Genomic DNA, 18,616 nt, shown 5'->3' with positions numbered 1-18,616 from the left:
CAGCATGTATATGATATACCCAGTATAATATCGATATCCTTCCTTCCTCTTCAGATTTACCACACACATTTTTCTTCTACATAACAGCCCGAAATATGCAATGAATGAAAAGTGTGTATCCAATGCCTATCCAGTTCACTTGCGTGATTCGGGTTCCGCATATTGTGAATAGATGGCAAGATTGTGATCCATTTTTTAGTTGCACACCACTTCGGTGGGCCACATTATGCATGATGTGTATACATATGTGGAAAATTATGTCGTCTACTAGAGTGAGTGTATGTGTAAGTGTAATGAAGGGAATGGGTGAGAATGATGATGAAGATGAGGATGGGAGAAGGGGAAACCCAGTGCTGGCACGTAGCCTACTCCTGTCAAATAGCACCAAGGGAGTCGCTAGGCTTAATGTTCCGTCCGACAGACGAATCGCTATCAACAGTGATATATGTCTTCTTTTTCTATGCACTGAGGAGAGATTTGGGATTTAATCCAGGCATATTGGTGCATAATCTAGTGATTGGAAGTTGTGCATCTCCATCTCTCCTACTTCCAAAGTAGAAATTAGAACAAAGTCTGTCAGAATGACAGCTGTCAGTTTAAGACATTATTCATATTATGGTTCATCAGCCCCCTATCTGCCCATTGTGCAACTCATACCAAGAAATGGATTCGGAACACCTCAAAATCTGTGCTTCAGTAGCTGACCGTGATAATATCTTTGAAAAATATTGGAGTGCAAGAGGTCAAATGACTTTATTGTCAAATGCCTGGCATTAGAAAACAACAACATTATGGTTCCAACGTCCTACCTTTCCCTTTCCTTCCTTTTCCATTACGAATCATGCAATTTGGCTTTGCATCCTTGCACAGTCCTCTGTTACATGGAAGCTGAACACTGAAAGTTGACACAATTAATCATTACCATTTTAATTTATTCTTCACATAATGGCCACACCGTATATCTCCACTCCAAAAAAGAAAAAAAAAGAAGCAGTAAAAATGTGCCGATTATGCAATGAAATACGGTTTTACTTTACTAAAATAACCACCTGGCTATCATATTTTTATCATGATATACTCGTAGATGTTACCCTATCCCACATTCACCACTTTGCAGAGCAAACTTCTATACTGATAGAACTACAAACTCTGAGCATATAAACTTTCCACTGCTTAGGTCAAATAACTTTCAGGAAACATTTACAAACTGTGGGACTCATCTGGGTGGGTAGCACATTGAAACTGCAAGACACATACGATATTTGGAGCTTTTCCTTTGAGCTGTGCAGAAGATCCTTGCATAGGAGTTAAGGTCTTGGACCTTGTTAAAAGTCCGGAACTGGAACCTCTATGAAAGATTATGGGTAGCACAATAAGCTTTCTTACTACTAATAGTACATCACAATATAGTTTCAGTGAAGTCCTTCTCTACTAACTGTTTTCCAGTCATCACATTGGAGACTCTAAAAGCATTTTCTGAATTGCTTTACTCATGATCTGCCTGAAAGTCTTTTCGTTTGGAGATGTTCATTTCTTATGCTACTATATATTTACAAAATTCTGCGCTGTTTTTATTTTTTGTCTCTTCTTTAATGTTATTCTATTTATATTCATTGTTACTTCTCCATTCTTAATGTTTCAGCAAATATCTTTCAAAAACCTTGTTGAAAGAAATCGGTCTGTGGAAAGTAAATGTGGTGCACCGGCTGCAAACTCTGCCATCCAACTGCCATTCATCATCGTTAATACAAGTAGAAAAACTGTCATCGACTGTAGCATTTCCAATGACAAGTAAGCAAATTAATGAGTTTCTGTTCATTTGTTGGAGCTGATCACTGTCAGAGTTGTAATTTTTGTTACTGATGTGGCATAAAATTGATATACAGGACATATCAAAAGTCCGGTAACACTTTCAGTATTTTATTACACAAAAACTACTAATGATAGCACTTTCAAACACACGTCAGTTTAAAGTCAAACTCTCAAAGTTCTGTTTACACTTTACAGAGATTCAGTGTGTGAACCACAAGTGACTCGGCAGATGTCCAAACGATAATCAAACTCTTCCCATACCCTTTTCAACATATCCTCTGTGACCGTGGTGGCAGCTTCTCGAATTCTGGTTTTTAGTTCCTCTAAATCACGTGGCAAAGGCAGTACAAACACGGTCCTTTAGGTACCCCCATAGAAAAAAGTCACATGCAGTCATATCGGGTGACCTTGGTGGCCATGTCATGAAACGTCCTATCCAACGATCAGACATCTCCGTATTCAGGTAAGCACGAACTGCATTGTGGAAATGTGGCGGAGCCCCATCTTGCTGAAAGATGAAATCGTCATCGAGATCTTGTCTAAGTTGAGGTACCGACCATTGCTCCAACATGTCCAGATATGAATGTCCAGTCACAGTAACCTCAATGAAGAAGAAAGTCCATACAGTTTTCGTTGTGACAATGCGCAGAAAACATTCACCTTTGGTGAATCACGCTCGTGTTCAATGATTCTGTGAAGTTTCTGTGTACTCCAAACACGACAGTTGTGCTTGTTAATTTTCCCACTCGTATGGAATGTCGCTTCGTCGCTGAAAATTAAGCAGCTGAATAACTTTGAGAGTTTGACTTTAAACTGACGTGTATTTGAAAGTGCTATCATTAGTAGTTTTTGTGTAGTAAAATATTGAAAGTGTTACCGGACTTTTGATATGCCCTGTACTTACCTGTAACTTGAAAGATTACGAAAATGAAGTTCTTAGTATATTATCTGTTGCATGAATTAGTGCTGGTGAACTATAGCATAAACATTTACTAGTAAATCGTCACTTACTGAAGGTACTTTACAGCATGGAATGAAAATAATTACTTGGTGTCAGTCACTTATGCTCAACAGACTCTGTAGTGTAGTAATAACAAGAAGATCTAAATAACAATTCATCACATAGACTTATGTTCTAATGGTAGACTCTAATGTACAAGTTACTGAAATTCTGTGAAGAAGATATGAATAAAGGTTTCATTTCTCGCTTAAACAGAGCCGAAGTATGTTGGGAGAAGTGTTACAATCATTTGGAATCTATCCAGAGAGTTCGAAAAAGAGCAGGAAACAATGGGGGGGTGGGGGGGGAATCTCCACATCATGAAAATCTCAGCCACATATCTGTGGAAAGTAGATTTGGACGAGGATGGAAAAATATGCTGTATGCAGAACTTTACTAGAATTTTATGAACAGTGAACATATCCCAACATTGTGTAAACTTCCTAATGTTATTAAGGGGAAAATAAATTTGAAAAAAGTAGTACACCCTGTGGCTTTAAATTCAACAAATGTAAGACTTATAGTTTCCTCATATTGTTATACCAAAAATATTCAATGGAAATATCCATTAATGAAACAAAAATAATGGCCTTTTGTAGTAAATACCCAAAACCAAGCAAAATTTGTTTAAATAACACAATTTTGGAAAGAGTTAATGAGTTTAAGTATTTAGGATATAAACTTTCTTTTGTTGAAAATTTGGATTTATCAGAGAAAATTGTAAAATTCAACAAATCAATGGGCATCATTAATAGAGTTTTAAAACCTTCATTAGTACAAAAATCAACTCATACTCGTCTTTATCAAATAATAGCTCGACCAGTCTTATGTTATGGGAGTGAAGCGTGGACTATAAGGACAAAAGATGAAAGCAGACTAACAGCTTGCGAGATGAGATTCATGCGCCAAACACTAAATGGGGTCGAAAGAAAAATGAAGATATCCTTCAAGAACTTAATGTGTCATCAATACTGGACTGTATCTCCAGATATCATTTAAACTGGAACACGTCTCAAGAATGGTGTCATCCAGGATCCCTAAGGCAATAATGAAGTATCGTCCAAATGGGAAACGGTCATTTGGTCGACCTATGAAAAGATGGCAAGAAAATCACTTTTTCAGGCTGTAACAGTTCTTTTGAGACTAGGATGAGGATGAGGATGATGATGATGATGATGATGTTATATGACAGACAGCATGCATAAGGGCACTTGGGAAGAATGATAAAAGTCCTAGAAAGTTCATGTTGCATAGAGATGAGATGTGGGTTCACATCCATTATTCCATGAAAAAATGTTCGCAACATGATGCGGTATCAATGATGAAAGTGCAGGTCAAATAGCAATTAAGATGTGAACTACTGTTGACATTTCTTTATACATGAAAGATATTGCACATTCGACTTGTCAGTCTCCAAACATTCAGCAAACTTGTAAGCAAAGTTTGCCAGCTCTCCTCTCGAAAATGGCAGTAATTCATGCAACAGGTAGTACTAATAACCTTACATTAATCTACTACGATTACTAAGCTGCTATAATTTTATTACTGATATGGCATAAATTTGACATAATTATCAGTATTACTTGTTGTAATTATTGTGTACTGTAGTATTACTTGTAATTATTGTGTGCAATTAAGTTACCACTGCCACCGGGTGTTTGCCCACTTGCAGTGTAAATAAATACATCAATATCATTATAAGATTACAAAAATGAAGTAACATAAAGAATTGCTGTGACATAATATAATAGTTACATCAAACGCATTTATTATATACAGGGTGATTCATAAATACCTGTACAGACTTTGGGGGTGTAATGTGGAGGTAAAGATAAAACTAAAATGTTCTATACAACTTTTCCCGCAAATCCTTACTTTCAGAGTTATAATGTGTAATGTCCTGCCATGCTAGGTATCAAAAACATGGACCAGTAAAGCCTTCGGATGTGCCATGTTAGCCTACATAGCAACTGTGTTAGGTGTTCGTTATTCGTACACACCACTACATTTGATTCTGACCTGGTAGGACTTTATTTGCTGTACGCAGGTATGTACTGATCTTGGAATTTTACAGACCCATTCAACTCATTCCAAACAGTTTCATAGCCATTTTGATTTTGCTGCTGTAGTTCTAATACTTTCGAAATTTGAGCGGCATAAATGAGCACCTTCAGATGGCTTCAAAGGTAGAAGTCCAGGGGCTCAGGTCTGGTGATCTGACTGGTCAAGCAACCAATCCTGCACAATCTATCGTACCGGACACAACTGAAGCCTGCTGAACTAACAACAGAATGAATGTGTAGAACTGCAACAATGCCATACCTATTAGAATAAACAAAGTCCTATCAAGTCGGAATCAACTGTAGTGGGGTGTACAAATAACAAACATCTACTGCAGTCTCTATGTAGGCGAATGTGACACATCCAAAGGCTTTACTGGTCCATGTTTTTGATACTTAGCAAGATAGAACATTCTGCATCGTAACTCTGAAAGTAAGGATTTGCGGGAAAAGTTGTATAGAACATTTCAGTTATAGTTCACCTCTACATTACACCCACAAAGTTTGTACAGGTGCTTATGAATCACCCTGTATATGGAAGGTATTAAATACCGTCTCCATACCAGACCTCAAATGATTAGAAAAATAAAAATGTCAGAACAGTACACTGAGACTCATCAGTAGTGCAGTTAAAACCACACCAACTTGTTCCATCAGCTTAATGATGGTACTGTAAACTGGGGTTACTTTGAACATTTTTTCAGAAAATCATATTTAGGTTTCTACATGCTGCACTTGTTATGGATGAAAGCAAATTATTATAAAAATCATTCTCATACCAAATTTACATCCATCTGTAACAAGAGCAGCATGTAAAACCTAAATATGATTTCCTAAAAAAATGTTCAAAGTTTCCTCTGTGTTCAAAGTAACCCCAGTTTACGGTAGTGCGAAGCACCTGGCCCAAGGAAGCTAAACGGTAAGGGGTGGAGTGGACTGATCAGTAGAAGAAAGCGTGCACAAATCTGTCCGTGTGCCAGCATATGACTGTTCGCCACCTGACAGCAGGTTTTGGTAGGTAGAGGTTAGAATGGGGATTAAGGGTGTTTGAGAATAAGGTTCTTAGGAAAATATTTGGGGCTAAGAGGGATGAAGTTACAGGAAAATGGAGAAAGTTACACAACGCAGAGCTGTACGCATTGAATACTTCACCTGACATAATTACGAACATTAAATCCAGACGTTTCAGATGGGCAGGGCATGTAGCACGTATGGGCAAATCCAGAAATGCATGTAGATTGTTAGTTGGGAGGCCGGAGGGAAAAAGACCTTTGGGTAGGCCGAGACGTAGATGGGAAGATAATATTAAAATGGATTTGAGGAAGGTGGGATATGATAATAGAGACTGGATTAATCTTGCTCAGGATAGGGACCAATGGCGGGCTTATGTGAGGGCGGCAATGAACCTCCAGGTTCCTTAAAAGCCAGTAAGTAAGTAAGTAAGAGGTTAGAATGGGAACTCTCTGTAGTTGTCACACTTCAAAAGGACAATATTCTACAATCAGAAGCCTGCACACTTTGTCAATAGCGCAACACGAGGATGGACAAAGGTTACTTACTCCATTGCAGTGCACAGAACATGATGTGTAAATATCATTTGGATGCTAGGAAGTTCGAGCTAGCCATATGATACACACACACAATCACAATAATTGCTACACAGAAGAGGTAACAGGTCATGTTTCACTGGTAGTTAAGTAGACTGAAAATATAGTAAATGGTTTGCTGTTCTAAAGGTAAACATAGTGGGATTGGGTCATAATTCTGATGTTCTGTTTCAGAATGGAGTACCTGTTCAACTTTGATGATAAATTTGAAATTCATGACGACATAGAAGTTCTCAAGAGGATGGGAATGGTTCTGGGTAAGTATTTATGATTATAGTGACTATTACACTTTTACTACGTCACACTACTTTGGACCAATAAAACGGTATGAAAGGACTTCTTTCAACCAATCATGGCTGCTTATCGCACAATTTTATCGCGTCCCTAGCATTTGTTTAATTTTATCGCGTCCCTAGCATTTGTTTATTTTTATCACTACCCTAGCATTTCTTTCTTTGTTTGCCAACATTTCAAACTGCACTGGTCTGGCCGTCAAAAAACAGAAAATTACAAACCACTCCAGTCGATGCACATCACTTTCAAATATGACTCGCATTTTGGCATTCAAGAACAAGAATTAATAAAGATCACTGGTCATATATGAAGAGCACCATTCGGAAATCCTGAATGAGTTGAGGGATACACCATGTACACCAACGAGTTCACTTCTTTTACACACACGTCCAGTATAACATCAACTGAACCACCAAAACATTCAAATTTGAAAATTGTACTTTCAATAATTGTTTCTTTTAAAATCATCCATGTTTATTATTTATTTCATCATCGTTAATTAAAACGTTTCTTGTTTATTTCATCATCCTTAATTAAAACTTTTCTAACACCTGTTTATATTATTTAGGTTATGTTTGTTATAGCTTCTGCTATATATTATGGATAGTCACGTAACAGAGATTGTTTAATACTAAGATTTATTGAAAATCATCTGTCAAGTTGATTACTGGGATCCGGATGATTGAAATGGAATGCAAATGTTTTAATAAAAATGAAACTGAATCAACAAAGCCTTCTTGACTAGTAACAGTCCACAGAGTTCAATGATGATTCCATAGTTGGCACAATTGATACCGGTAACAAGAAAAAATCATCATAAAACACCACTGACATCTAGCGTAATGTTGAGATGGTACAATAATACATTTGAAGACAGTTGTATTTTCGTAAGCCAATTATATAGCCTACTTTCTTCTAATCGTGTAATAGTCAATTAAATCCCACTCGAGTTTTGATTTTCTCTAGATAAATCAAAACCTCTAGTGAGATTACTGTTGAAAAATAAATATGGTAAAGTGTAAGGTCTAGTGGGTAAAGGTGACATGGGTTGTAAGATGGAGGGACAATAGGCATATCCTGAACTAGCACCAACAGATAGCGCACGTGTACTTTGAGAGATGCGCTTTGCGTGTGCATTTGTTTTTCGGTATATAAACATTGAGGATATACGTAGTGTATTAGTATATTAAATTCTCTTATAAACAATTAAAAATGGCAAATTCTTGTTATGTTCCTATATGTAAAAACTAGGGAAAGCTTTTTGTCTTCAATCCGGTCCCGAAGTATTCTGAATATATGCTTTAAACTTTAAAAAATGTAAGTAATTAAATTGCGCCTCGAAAGTGCTAGCTATTAAATAAAAGTAACACTTCAAGTAAAGAATTGTTGACTACAGTTTCATTTTGGAAGGGGAAAAAGAAAAATTAATAAAAACATATGCAACCTCGACAGCGAGCTATGTTAGCTTAGATTACATGCAGTAGTTGTAGGAGTCTCCGATGTTTACGACTGCAGTAAACTCTCGATAAACTGGGATGTTTATCATCCAGAACAATCCGTAATGAAATCCATTTCGTGTATAATGTTTTAATGCACTGTACCCTAATTATTAAAACCATTTTTTAACTTCAAATCTTCAAAATCTTCCTACATAGTATTCAAAACTGCATGTCCTTAACCTACAAAACGCACGACTAATCGTGATACTGCTGCGATCACATTATATCATCCTATTCAAAATTACATTTGATCTTTCTGCAACTACAGAAAAAAATACATGGAATTCAATCTCGATAGTCCCTTCCCTATAAAAAAAAAAAACCACATTGGTGGCTGCATATCCTGTTTTTAGCGTACGGTTATTAAATCCTAATGATTAAAGAGGGCAATATTCACCTTCGACATAGTTCCTATTTTTTATTCGTGCACCTCGTTCTCAAAGTTCTCGTTTAGGTTCATGAACATTCAATTTACTCGTATCTATATTCTGCATACTGAAGATTTCCCCACCCATCTCGGGCAATCGCTCAATATTATACAGGTTTATGTTGTTATTTATTGTAAATTAAATTAAATTATGAGGTAAGAAAATATTTAATTATATTAAATTATAGTAGGTTATACAAAATAATTGTAAATATAATTTTGACACGCACAGAAAACCAACAAGAGGAAAAATGTAATCAACTGTAGCATATGACAAAACATAGCCCTACAACATGTTGCGCCGCATGGAACGCTCCTGCCAACTAGCGGTAAAACTTTGCATAAGATATCCCTATTGTAATCATTGTTGAAATACGATCTATAATATTGCAAGCTGTTGGATTAGAAAGTTGATTTTAAAAATAATAATTTAGTGTGTTCATTGAATGTCGGAAATTAAATGTCGTACAGAAAGCATGTTCTCAGGTATAGGTTACCTTACAATGTCTTTGTGTTATCCTTATCCCAATTTTCTATCTATGTTGGGGGTAGGTGTCCTCTCTGGTCTTACCCTGATGATGGAACCTGTAAGTAGTTCTGAAACGTTGGAAATATCAAGTTCAAAGACACGGTCGATTACTTAAAAGCCTAATTCTAAAGTATGTTACTTTCTTTAGCTGTGTCCACCTAAATTGAGAAATCATCCTAGGCCACTGGTGTAGCTTAAGTGGTAACGAGCTGGACTCTAGATCTAAGTATGTCCATGGACGCAGGTTCGAATCCCACTTGGGTTGACTGCTTGGATTTCTGCCAAGGTTTACTCAACTTTAAGGTGAATGTTAGGTAATTCCATGACTGAAGTCCCATGAAAGCGTTTTTATTTTTAAGGAAAATTAGTTTTAAAATTGCAAGATTTCGGTGTTACTTGATATTGCCAGTTTGATTGTGTTATATGCAAGTTTTACAATCCTGGCTTTAAGATATTGAACACTATAACAGTGCAGTATTTCCAACATACGTTTTAGTTTTTTTTTTACAATTTATACTGTGTAAATTTTAATACATGGCTGCATTCATATTTTTAACAAAATGTATCATCAAAGGAAAAAAAAAAAACGAAATTATGAAAGTATTACTTAAACATACTTCATTGTTACAAGATTTTGTAAATAAATCATATGAGCCGTTCAGAGCAAAAGTGGTGTAAGTCAAAATTGGGTAATGAGGTTTAAAGTAAAAATTCTGTAAAATATAGTGCAAACCCCCATTACCCATTCTTGACTTACACCACTTCTGCTCTGAACGGCTCATATATTGCAGGACTTTGTTAAAAAAACTTATATTGTGTTGTTTTTTTAATACATATTTGCGTTATTTTGTAATTCAAAAGTGCGTGTTTTTAAATTTTGTGAAGAAGTATAGGGAAATGGAAAAATGAGAATTTGTGTTATCACACTTCGCGAATTCCTTAGACCTTTTACCATGGTGAATAATTTTGCTCATCTCACGAAATAAATCTTATCATCAGTTCCACCAGCAATAACGGTAAACCTTCTGAATGTGGAGCATTCAGAATAGGTAAAAAAAGAACTCATCAAACTGATGGATCATTAACTATTTATGGGTCAGTGTTGATAATACTTTAATAATATGCTAGAATATTAACATTTCTTAATTTGATGTTCGCAAAGCAGAATATGACGAAAGTTGGTGAAACTGGCCGTAAGATTTAGCAAATTTGCTTTTCGCTGTTTATTGATTTATGTCTATAACAGGGCAAAGCCCCAATTACAATAGACAGTACAGTTCTAACACTATCTCTTTGAATATTCCAGGTGAAATTCCTTCAATTTGAAATCCACTTATATGGACACCAGCACCTCTCCCTCATTCTTTCTTGTAACTTGGTTTTCATTTATGATTATTGGGAGTAGTTCATTACAGGCACAAACAGACCAACGTCACACAGTACTGATATCTACACATTCATCTCCCTAATCAGCCTTCATTCTCCCAATGAATGTCAGTCAGGGCTACATTTTCTGTCGTCAGAAACTTTAACACAGCACGCTGCTTCAGATGCACTGACTAGTGCTGTTACATGCCGCCATGTTTCAGACTATAATTCAGAGCTCTCTAGTGGCAGAGGTACGAAACTTACGTGAGTGAATTAGGGAAGTTAACTGAGTAGAATGTATGACAGCTAGTACTCCGTAATTTAACAACACAAAAAATTAGGAGGCATTACTTTTCAAAGTGCCCTCGTACATGGAGGTATGGCACAGATTTCTGCCACAAAGACTACACTTGAGATTTCCGTTGATGTCAAGTCTGGCCTTTTCAGGTCCTAGGCCTGATTATGACATTCAAGGGTATTATAGCATTTTTCTTTTTTAAACTGGTTAGAATTGTGATAGGCTGCAATATATATCAAATAAATGACCTCCATACAGTTATACTTTATAATGATAATGATGGTATCAACTTCGTTATTCTTAAATTTTCTTAGTGTCTTGCTACTTCTGAAAATTAAATTCGTCTGTCCTTAAGCCAAGCAAAGCAGGTAGAAGAGTGGTGATATGCCCCACTTTCACTGATGATGATAGAGCACTGCAGCTCAAAATGAGCTTGACCTCAAATTTCTTCCTGATAATTTCTTTAGTCAGTCGATATAAGGTTTGTCCAGCAAGCAATTGAGAATGCATTCCGAACTAATACCGAACTTCTTTCCACGCATGCACCAGTTGTGTACATTGTCAGAACTAGTTCGGGATTAGAATAACTCTTCTCGGGTTCTCAGCCAGGTGAGTTGGAGATTAGCTTCCAAGCTTTCGACGGCTAGCTCTGCCATCTTCTTCAGGGAATGAGGTGATGTGGGACCATGTCTATCTGGTATATATGCAAAAGTACGGCTTCCCACTGCGGGCCAATCAGGAGCTAGTTCCTAGTTCCGACTGCCAGGCGGATTCTGGTTGGTGGAAGCGGCAGCCAATCAGGAGCTACTTGCTGGTCCCGACTGTCTGCCGTTTGCTGGTGGTCTAAGCGTATTGACGGCAGACAGTCGGGACCAGCAAGTAGCTCCTGATTGGCTGCCGCTCCACCAACCAGAATGCGCCTGGCGGTCGGGACTAGGAACTAGCTCCTGATTGGCCTGCAGCGGGAAGCCCTACTTTTGCATATATACCAGCTAGACATTGTCCCACATCACTTCATTCCCTGAAGAAGATGGCAGAGCTAGCCGTCGAAAGCTTGGAAGCTAATCTCCAACTCACCTGGCTGAGAACCCGAGAAGAGTTATTCTACATCAAATGCCGGGAAAGCCTCAAGTCATACTAGTTCGGGATTTACGTTGTTGGAACGTTTCTTAAACTCTTCTTTCACGGCCTTCGGAGTTCCTTCTCATATTAAAATTATATTCATCTTCGAACTTAATTCGTCATAAAATATCACTATCACCTTCCAAATCACCCATGATCGACTATTTTTTAATTTTAATCTGCCTAATGTCGAAGCATTTTAACCATAACTTCATATTAAACCATCTGCACATGCGTCAACAGTTCAGAATTCCCAGTTCTGCTCTTAATCAAGAACCAATTTCACTTGTTCATAACAAGTTCTGAAGCATTTTGGAACTGGGAGTTCAGTATCGGTTCAGAATCAGTTCTAGTCTTATTGGAAAATTCATTGAGCTACTGCACATGAGCAGACAGTTCAGAATCGATTCCAAACCGTGCTGGAACAAACCTATTAATTGAACTCCACATCTTTCAGTTCCTAGTTAAGAAGGCAGTTTGGGTAAAATCAAAGAAATTCAAGGACAGCTTCATTTCTAAATCTGCATTCGTGGGTAGTGAAGGCATGTTTGTTCTCATTGTGTTTCACATGAAATTTTTGGTGTGATTCTTCATGCGAGATAACATGGCTGAGATTGGATGTGTATTTTCCGGGCTAGAGGGCCGTGGTGTGTTGGTGTTACAACCAAACGTTTCGTCCACTGTTCCGGTGGACATCTTCAGTGGCATGGTACACATGTGCAGAGAGATCTGCTGTGTGTATCAGGAACTGGCATTGAGACTGGTAGCACGTTGATATTTAAGGTGTGGGGCTGTTGTTGCTTGTCGTCGCCGTGGTCCGCAGCATTGGCTTCGGTGTTCTGATTGTTTGTCATAGTGTCTAATTGTCGGAGAAAGGGTTTGATGTGTGTGCTTCTAAGGGCCGGATACCAAGCTTTATTGACCTTGAGTCCTTCCTCCTTACGGTTAAAATTGTTTTTGTGTTTATGAATTTCAATAGCTTCCCGATGTAATAACCTGGCATAGAAGTGTGGCATACTGCTTAGGATGTCGGTGTCCTGGAACCTGGTGTTGTGATCCCCATCATTAGCACTAGTAAATACGTGTCGATTCCTGTTTCTTTAGTGTCCTCTTCAGCCCTGTAGATTACAATGTTATTGAGTCTACTATCACTTTCCCATTTTCTAATCATTGATTTTAGCGTAGCCTGCTCCTCGATAACCTCTTTTATCTTATTTTCCACATCCATGTATCTATTGACTAATTCCTCTATGTCATTAGAAACTTTATTTGGGAGAACACTTGCCTTTTGTCTATCTTCCCTCGTTTCCTTCATGTAGTTAATCCATTCGGTTTGAAACATCTTGCCATTATAGTCTGTTTCTTCTCTATCGCCAGGTCCCGGGTTTAGCTCCACATTTCCAATAATTAATAGTATTGATATAACAGTTGCTGTCATAAATATGTTTCTGTCGGATACTGCTTCCTTTCCATTTTTTGTACTTCTTCTGATCTTCACTGCATTATATCTACCTATACGCGACCTGTATGAAGTTAGTTCGTCGCCCATACTTTCTTCACATTACTGACCTACTTTTAACGCTGCTTATAACTCGACTGCACTTTTAGAACTGAGATCCCCATCATTAAAAGCATGCTCGGCTATGGCTGACTTGTCCACGTGACCTATACTGCAGTTCCTTCTATGTTCGGTGATTCGGGTCTTGAAGCTACGGTGTGTTGTACCTGTGTACACACTGCACACGTGTACCACGCCACTGAAGATGTCCACCATCCACCGGAGCAGTGGACGAAACGTTTGGTTGTAACACCGACAGACCACGGTCCTCTAGCCCAGAAAATACACATCCTATCAACCCCGGCCGTGAAAGCCTACATTCCAAGATTATGGCTGAGATTGTTCATATCAGATGTCAGAATGCTGTAATATTCTTTCGTGTTTACTTACGTCAATTATAGCACAAAAATTAATCATTTTAAGCCAGTTCAGTTGGCCCTTTCTGCCCCTTTACTTCCTGACATTGGACATAGCTGCAAGATTATTTTGTGTGCTCCTGGACCCATCCTGATCTTCCTGTCCTCACTTATAAGAGGTGAGTGTTGTTGTCATTTGTATTTTATTTCTAGTTCTGTTTTACAATAAGCATTTCAAATCGAAAACTGATGTGTTTGACAGGTTTAGACAAGGGAGAATGTTCTGAAGCTGATCTTCATAGAGCAAAAGGAATGGTGCCAAAATCGTTGGAAAGTTATGTTATACGTAAGTAAATATAAGTAATTTATTAATATAGTAAAGAAAGTACACTGATTCAAAAAGGATGGTGCAAAAAGAAATGCCTGTAGTAAGGATGATGAAAATAGTAACCAACCAGTCACAATAAAATGTAGGAGAAAGATCTTAACTTCTTACTTATAGAACCTGTATCTGGGAGAATCTATGTAGAGGTCACCATGGTAAGAACATACAGATATTCTCGGACAGTCAGGCTGCAATATTCAAGCATTTGCTTGCAGATCAATTCTAAATTGGTCTGGGTTTGCTTACAAAGCAGGGTTTAAGCCACAGTCGCATTTGTCGCATTTTGCTACTCGACTTCTAAAAATGCAACAAACTTTGAAAGATTTTTTTTTATTCAATGCAGTGGCACTTGACTATAGTTATTGGCCATACAATGGCGATAGAAACTAAAATGAAAGAAAACGAAATAAAGTGAACAATGTGCAAGTGAAACTATGAAGGAGAGGATGTCAGCACTGCTGCATTCTGTCCCTGGCCTCCCAGTACCTATCCACAAAGCCGACAGATGAAAGAGCTGGACAAGTCTTAATGTGGTTTGAGTCCATGGTGTATGTGTATGTATTTATTCAAACTACAATGGGTATATACCCGGTGGCAGTGGTAACTAATTACACTCAATAATGACAATAATAAACTTATTAATTAAAAATACAATTAATAATAATACTAATAATTAATACTAATACTAATAATTATAATAATAATAATAACAACAACAACAACAACAGGGAATATACTAAATTAAATGAAACAATCACTTAAAATAACATTTGAAATATTCTAATTTGTATCTTAAAACTAAGATCGAACTAAAACCCACGAGTATATGTTCATATCTGCACAAGTACCTTTCAAATTACACTCATTTCGCTGTCAACTCACTCACTGCACTGGAACTATGACACATTTCACTGATTCTATCCTGATTTCACTAACACTTCAAAAACATTTCACTGTTCAAATTCTTTGCACTGCCACTATAAACTATAAAGCTTCACTGACAGGAACACGTTTCACTTACACAGCACACTTCACTGTCACGACATACTTCTTCACTGATACAACACACGTCACTGACACAACATAATTCTTCACTGATACAACACTTCAATAACAACATATCATTTACACCCTTTAACTACTGTGTATAATTACCGTCTATTAGTAAGGTCATGCATTTTTGGTTGTTGGTAAAGCCTTTAGTAAGTCTGCAGGTAAAGCATTCCAGTCCCTGATAGTACGATTGAGAAAAGAAAACTTTCCAGTGTCCGTCCTCTGTCTTCTTTCCCTCAATTTATATGAGTGGTCGTTCCTTGAAGAGTAATTTGGCGGCTGTAACCTATTTTTTATTTCTCTCCAGGCAGGCTCACCTCTGTATGTTTTGAACAGTGCGCATAATCGAATTCGCGTTCTCCTGTCCGTGAGTGTGTCCCATTTTAATGGTGAATTTTTCCGACAACACTTAAGAGCCCATTTTTTTTAATCTTTTCCAGTGTCTTAATATGTTCTAATCTGTAAGGATCCCAACATGCAGCACCATATTCCATTACTGGACGTACTAGTGATTTATATGCAATGTCTTTGGATTTATCAGAACCTTTTCTTAGTACCCTCATCACAAAGTGTAACGCTCTCCATGCCTTTCCTGCTGTGTCTGTAACGTGTTCCCCCCAGCCGAGATCGCTGCTAAATGTTATTCCGAGGTATTTACATTTGTTAACTTCCGGAATGGTTTCACCCCCTAACGTATACGATGCGACTATTTTATTTCTTTTCCTTGTAAAGCTGATGGCTTTGCTCTTTAGAGAATTTATTTTCATTTTGTTGGCTATTGCCCAATCGTTTATTCTATTGAGGTCATTCTGGAGAAGAGTAGTATCTTCATGACTTTTTATTTCCCTGTATACCATACAATCATCCGCGAATAAGCGAACCCTAGACAAGATGTTAACTGGCAGATCATTTACAAAAGCCAAGAATAGAAGAGGCCCCAAGACACTCCCCTGCGGGACCCCGGAAGTAATTTCAATTGGGTTCGATAATTCCTCCCCTACCCGTACTCTCTGAGTGCGACAAGTTAAAAATTCCTTGATCCACTGGAGCACTCTGAAGTCAATCCCCGTTGATTGTAGTTTAACCAACAATGTATTGTGACAGCGACGTGAGATTCGAACTCACGACCAGCGTCCCGCAAGAAAAAAGATCGCGCGGGGACAGCGCTTGGTGGAGTAGTGGGGAAAGGGGCCTACACGCGAGGGGAGGCTGCGCGCGCAGCTGCTACTTAACGCAGTGAATGGGGAACGGACCTTCCCGACTCTTCGAGAAGTCCGTCGAAGTGGAGATATCCAGATAATTTTCTGCACAGCTGTAGAAATTTCTCGCAACTATGATTTCGCTATAAAAGAAGAAACGCCAGCGAACTCGAGTAGTTTTTCAGTTGATTAGTTATTCAGTCAGTGAGTAAGCCAGAGCAAGCAAGCCAGATTTGTGTGCCGGAGTTCGACTCGAGTGTGCGTCCGCATCTGCGTCAGCATCCGAAGGCCTGAGTTCGAGTGCAGTGGACCGCAGTTGGAGGGACCTGAGTTCGAGTACAGTGAACTGTCTCTGAAGGTCTGTGGTTCGAGATACTGTGAACTCGAGTGACTGAGATAGAAGAACTGTGAACTGAGAACTGATAGTTCTGATTTGTAAATAGTGCTTTGTAAATATTAGTTGAGATTAACAGTTCGTTGTTGATCGTAATAGTCCAAGTAAATTGTCATTGTCGTCGGTGGAGTGCTATAACAAATACTGTGTTGAGTGAAAATTCTATTGTTGACGAGACCGTTTAAGGTGAATTGTAGAAAGGAATTATTGTTGTGACGAATAAATTACATTGTTGTTACTAATAAAATTCACAGTATCGTGTGGGACTACATCGAATGCGCGTGAAAAGTCAATAATCACTGCATCTACTTGGCTATTGGTATCTATTCCGTCTTCTAAATCCTGACATACCGTTACTAATTGACTCTCACATGTCGGTCGGAACATCCACAGAGCATGCAGTGGGGGCTGGATAATACACCAGGCGGTGGAGGTGATTAGCCAGGCTGTCATGAACGTCGCAACAGCTTCTCTTCTGGGCCATTCGGGGAGAGTGGAGTTCAGTGCGTCCTTCCAGTGTTTATTTTTAATTTGTTCCTCCAAACTCTTATGGAAACATTGTCTCACTCGACTGCTTATATTTGTAGATGCTCTATGGAATGGCAGCATGTTAGAATATGAAAGGGGGATAGTTGTTCCTTTCTTTGCCAGAAAGTGTGCTGCTTCATTCCCGGCAATACCGCAGTGAGAAGCTATCCATTGCAGATGTACACTTTTATTTAGTTTCTTGATGTCTTCTCTGCATTGTTGAATGTCCTCATTAGCTGGTTGTAGTAAGTAGTTTCCAATTGCAGATATCGCTGCTTTTGAGTCACTGAGGAGGACAATGTTTGGAAATGGGAAGGGCCTGCACAACAGTTGTTTCAGAGCAGTACATATGGCTCTTACTTCTCCATCAAAAGGTGTATGGTTGTTGCCTAGAGTGAGATAGGTAGAGAACAGTTGGCAATGAATTCCGGCTCCAGTGGGCCCGTGTTTTTCTATTTGGGAGCAGTCAGTGTACACATGCAGCCATTTGTCTTGTGGGTAGCGGATTCGTAACATTTCTAAGGCAGAAAGAAGGAGTACTTCACTACATTCGTCCTGTTTATATATTTATATAAACATGCAAAATTACACAACCACATTGGACTTCAGAAACGAAGATGGTACTGGAGAAAATGAAATCAAAGATGTTTTTAAACTAATCTGAATTTAAATGAAATGCTAATGACTTGGGCAATGTTCAAAAAGGTATTGAGCAATAGATGTTCAGGAATGGATTTCAAAGAGTTGGTGTAATTCATGTAAGTTAAGTGAACAATTTCTTCTAATTGATTTAGATATAATTCCATCGCATACTGTAGATTATGAGCAATAATTTAGTTGCATGAATCTTGTAAAAACTGGAATTAGAAACCGCCTTTCAGTAAAAAGAATTAGCACTCTGTCAGAGTCTGTGTGATGTATCTTGTCTCACTGTGAAAAGAGAGAGAAAGGAGATATGTCTTACTTCGTCTGTATTGTTATGGCAATGGGGATGCCGTTGATTCATCCAGTGGCGGAAGGGACCAATTGATAAATTCAGTAGCGCAAAATAAAATAACAAAATATCTCTCTTCGTACTGTGTAGTTCCGTCACTGAGCTTGTCTTTCAAGAAACTGAGTTCCGGTAG

The 18,616-nt window shown here is 38.1% G+C and overlaps 1 protein-coding gene across 1 annotated transcript in view; it reads left to right on the top strand.

Annotated features, from left to right (window-relative positions):
* Window positions 1-18,616, top strand: part of Dp (transcription factor Dp) — a 151,723-nt gene that overhangs the window by 119,950 nt on the left and 13,157 nt on the right. Inside the window, exons 8-10 of the mRNA XM_069836300.1 lie at window positions 1,643-1,791; window positions 6,654-6,736; window positions 14,193-14,276. Coding sequence (XP_069692401.1) covers window positions 1,643-1,791; window positions 6,654-6,736; window positions 14,193-14,276 — 316 coding nt within the window. The remainder of the gene's footprint in view (window positions 1-1,642; window positions 1,792-6,653; window positions 6,737-14,192; window positions 14,277-18,616) is intronic.

The sequence above is a fragment of the Periplaneta americana genome, chromosome 9 (genome assembly GCF_040183065.1).
Source record: "Periplaneta americana isolate PAMFEO1 chromosome 9, P.americana_PAMFEO1_priV1, whole genome shotgun sequence".
NCBI classification, from domain to species: Eukaryota; Metazoa; Arthropoda; class Insecta; order Blattodea; family Blattidae; genus Periplaneta; species Periplaneta americana.
The sequence above is the reverse complement of the archived record's forward strand: the minus strand, read 5'-3'. Positions and strand labels throughout refer to the sequence as shown.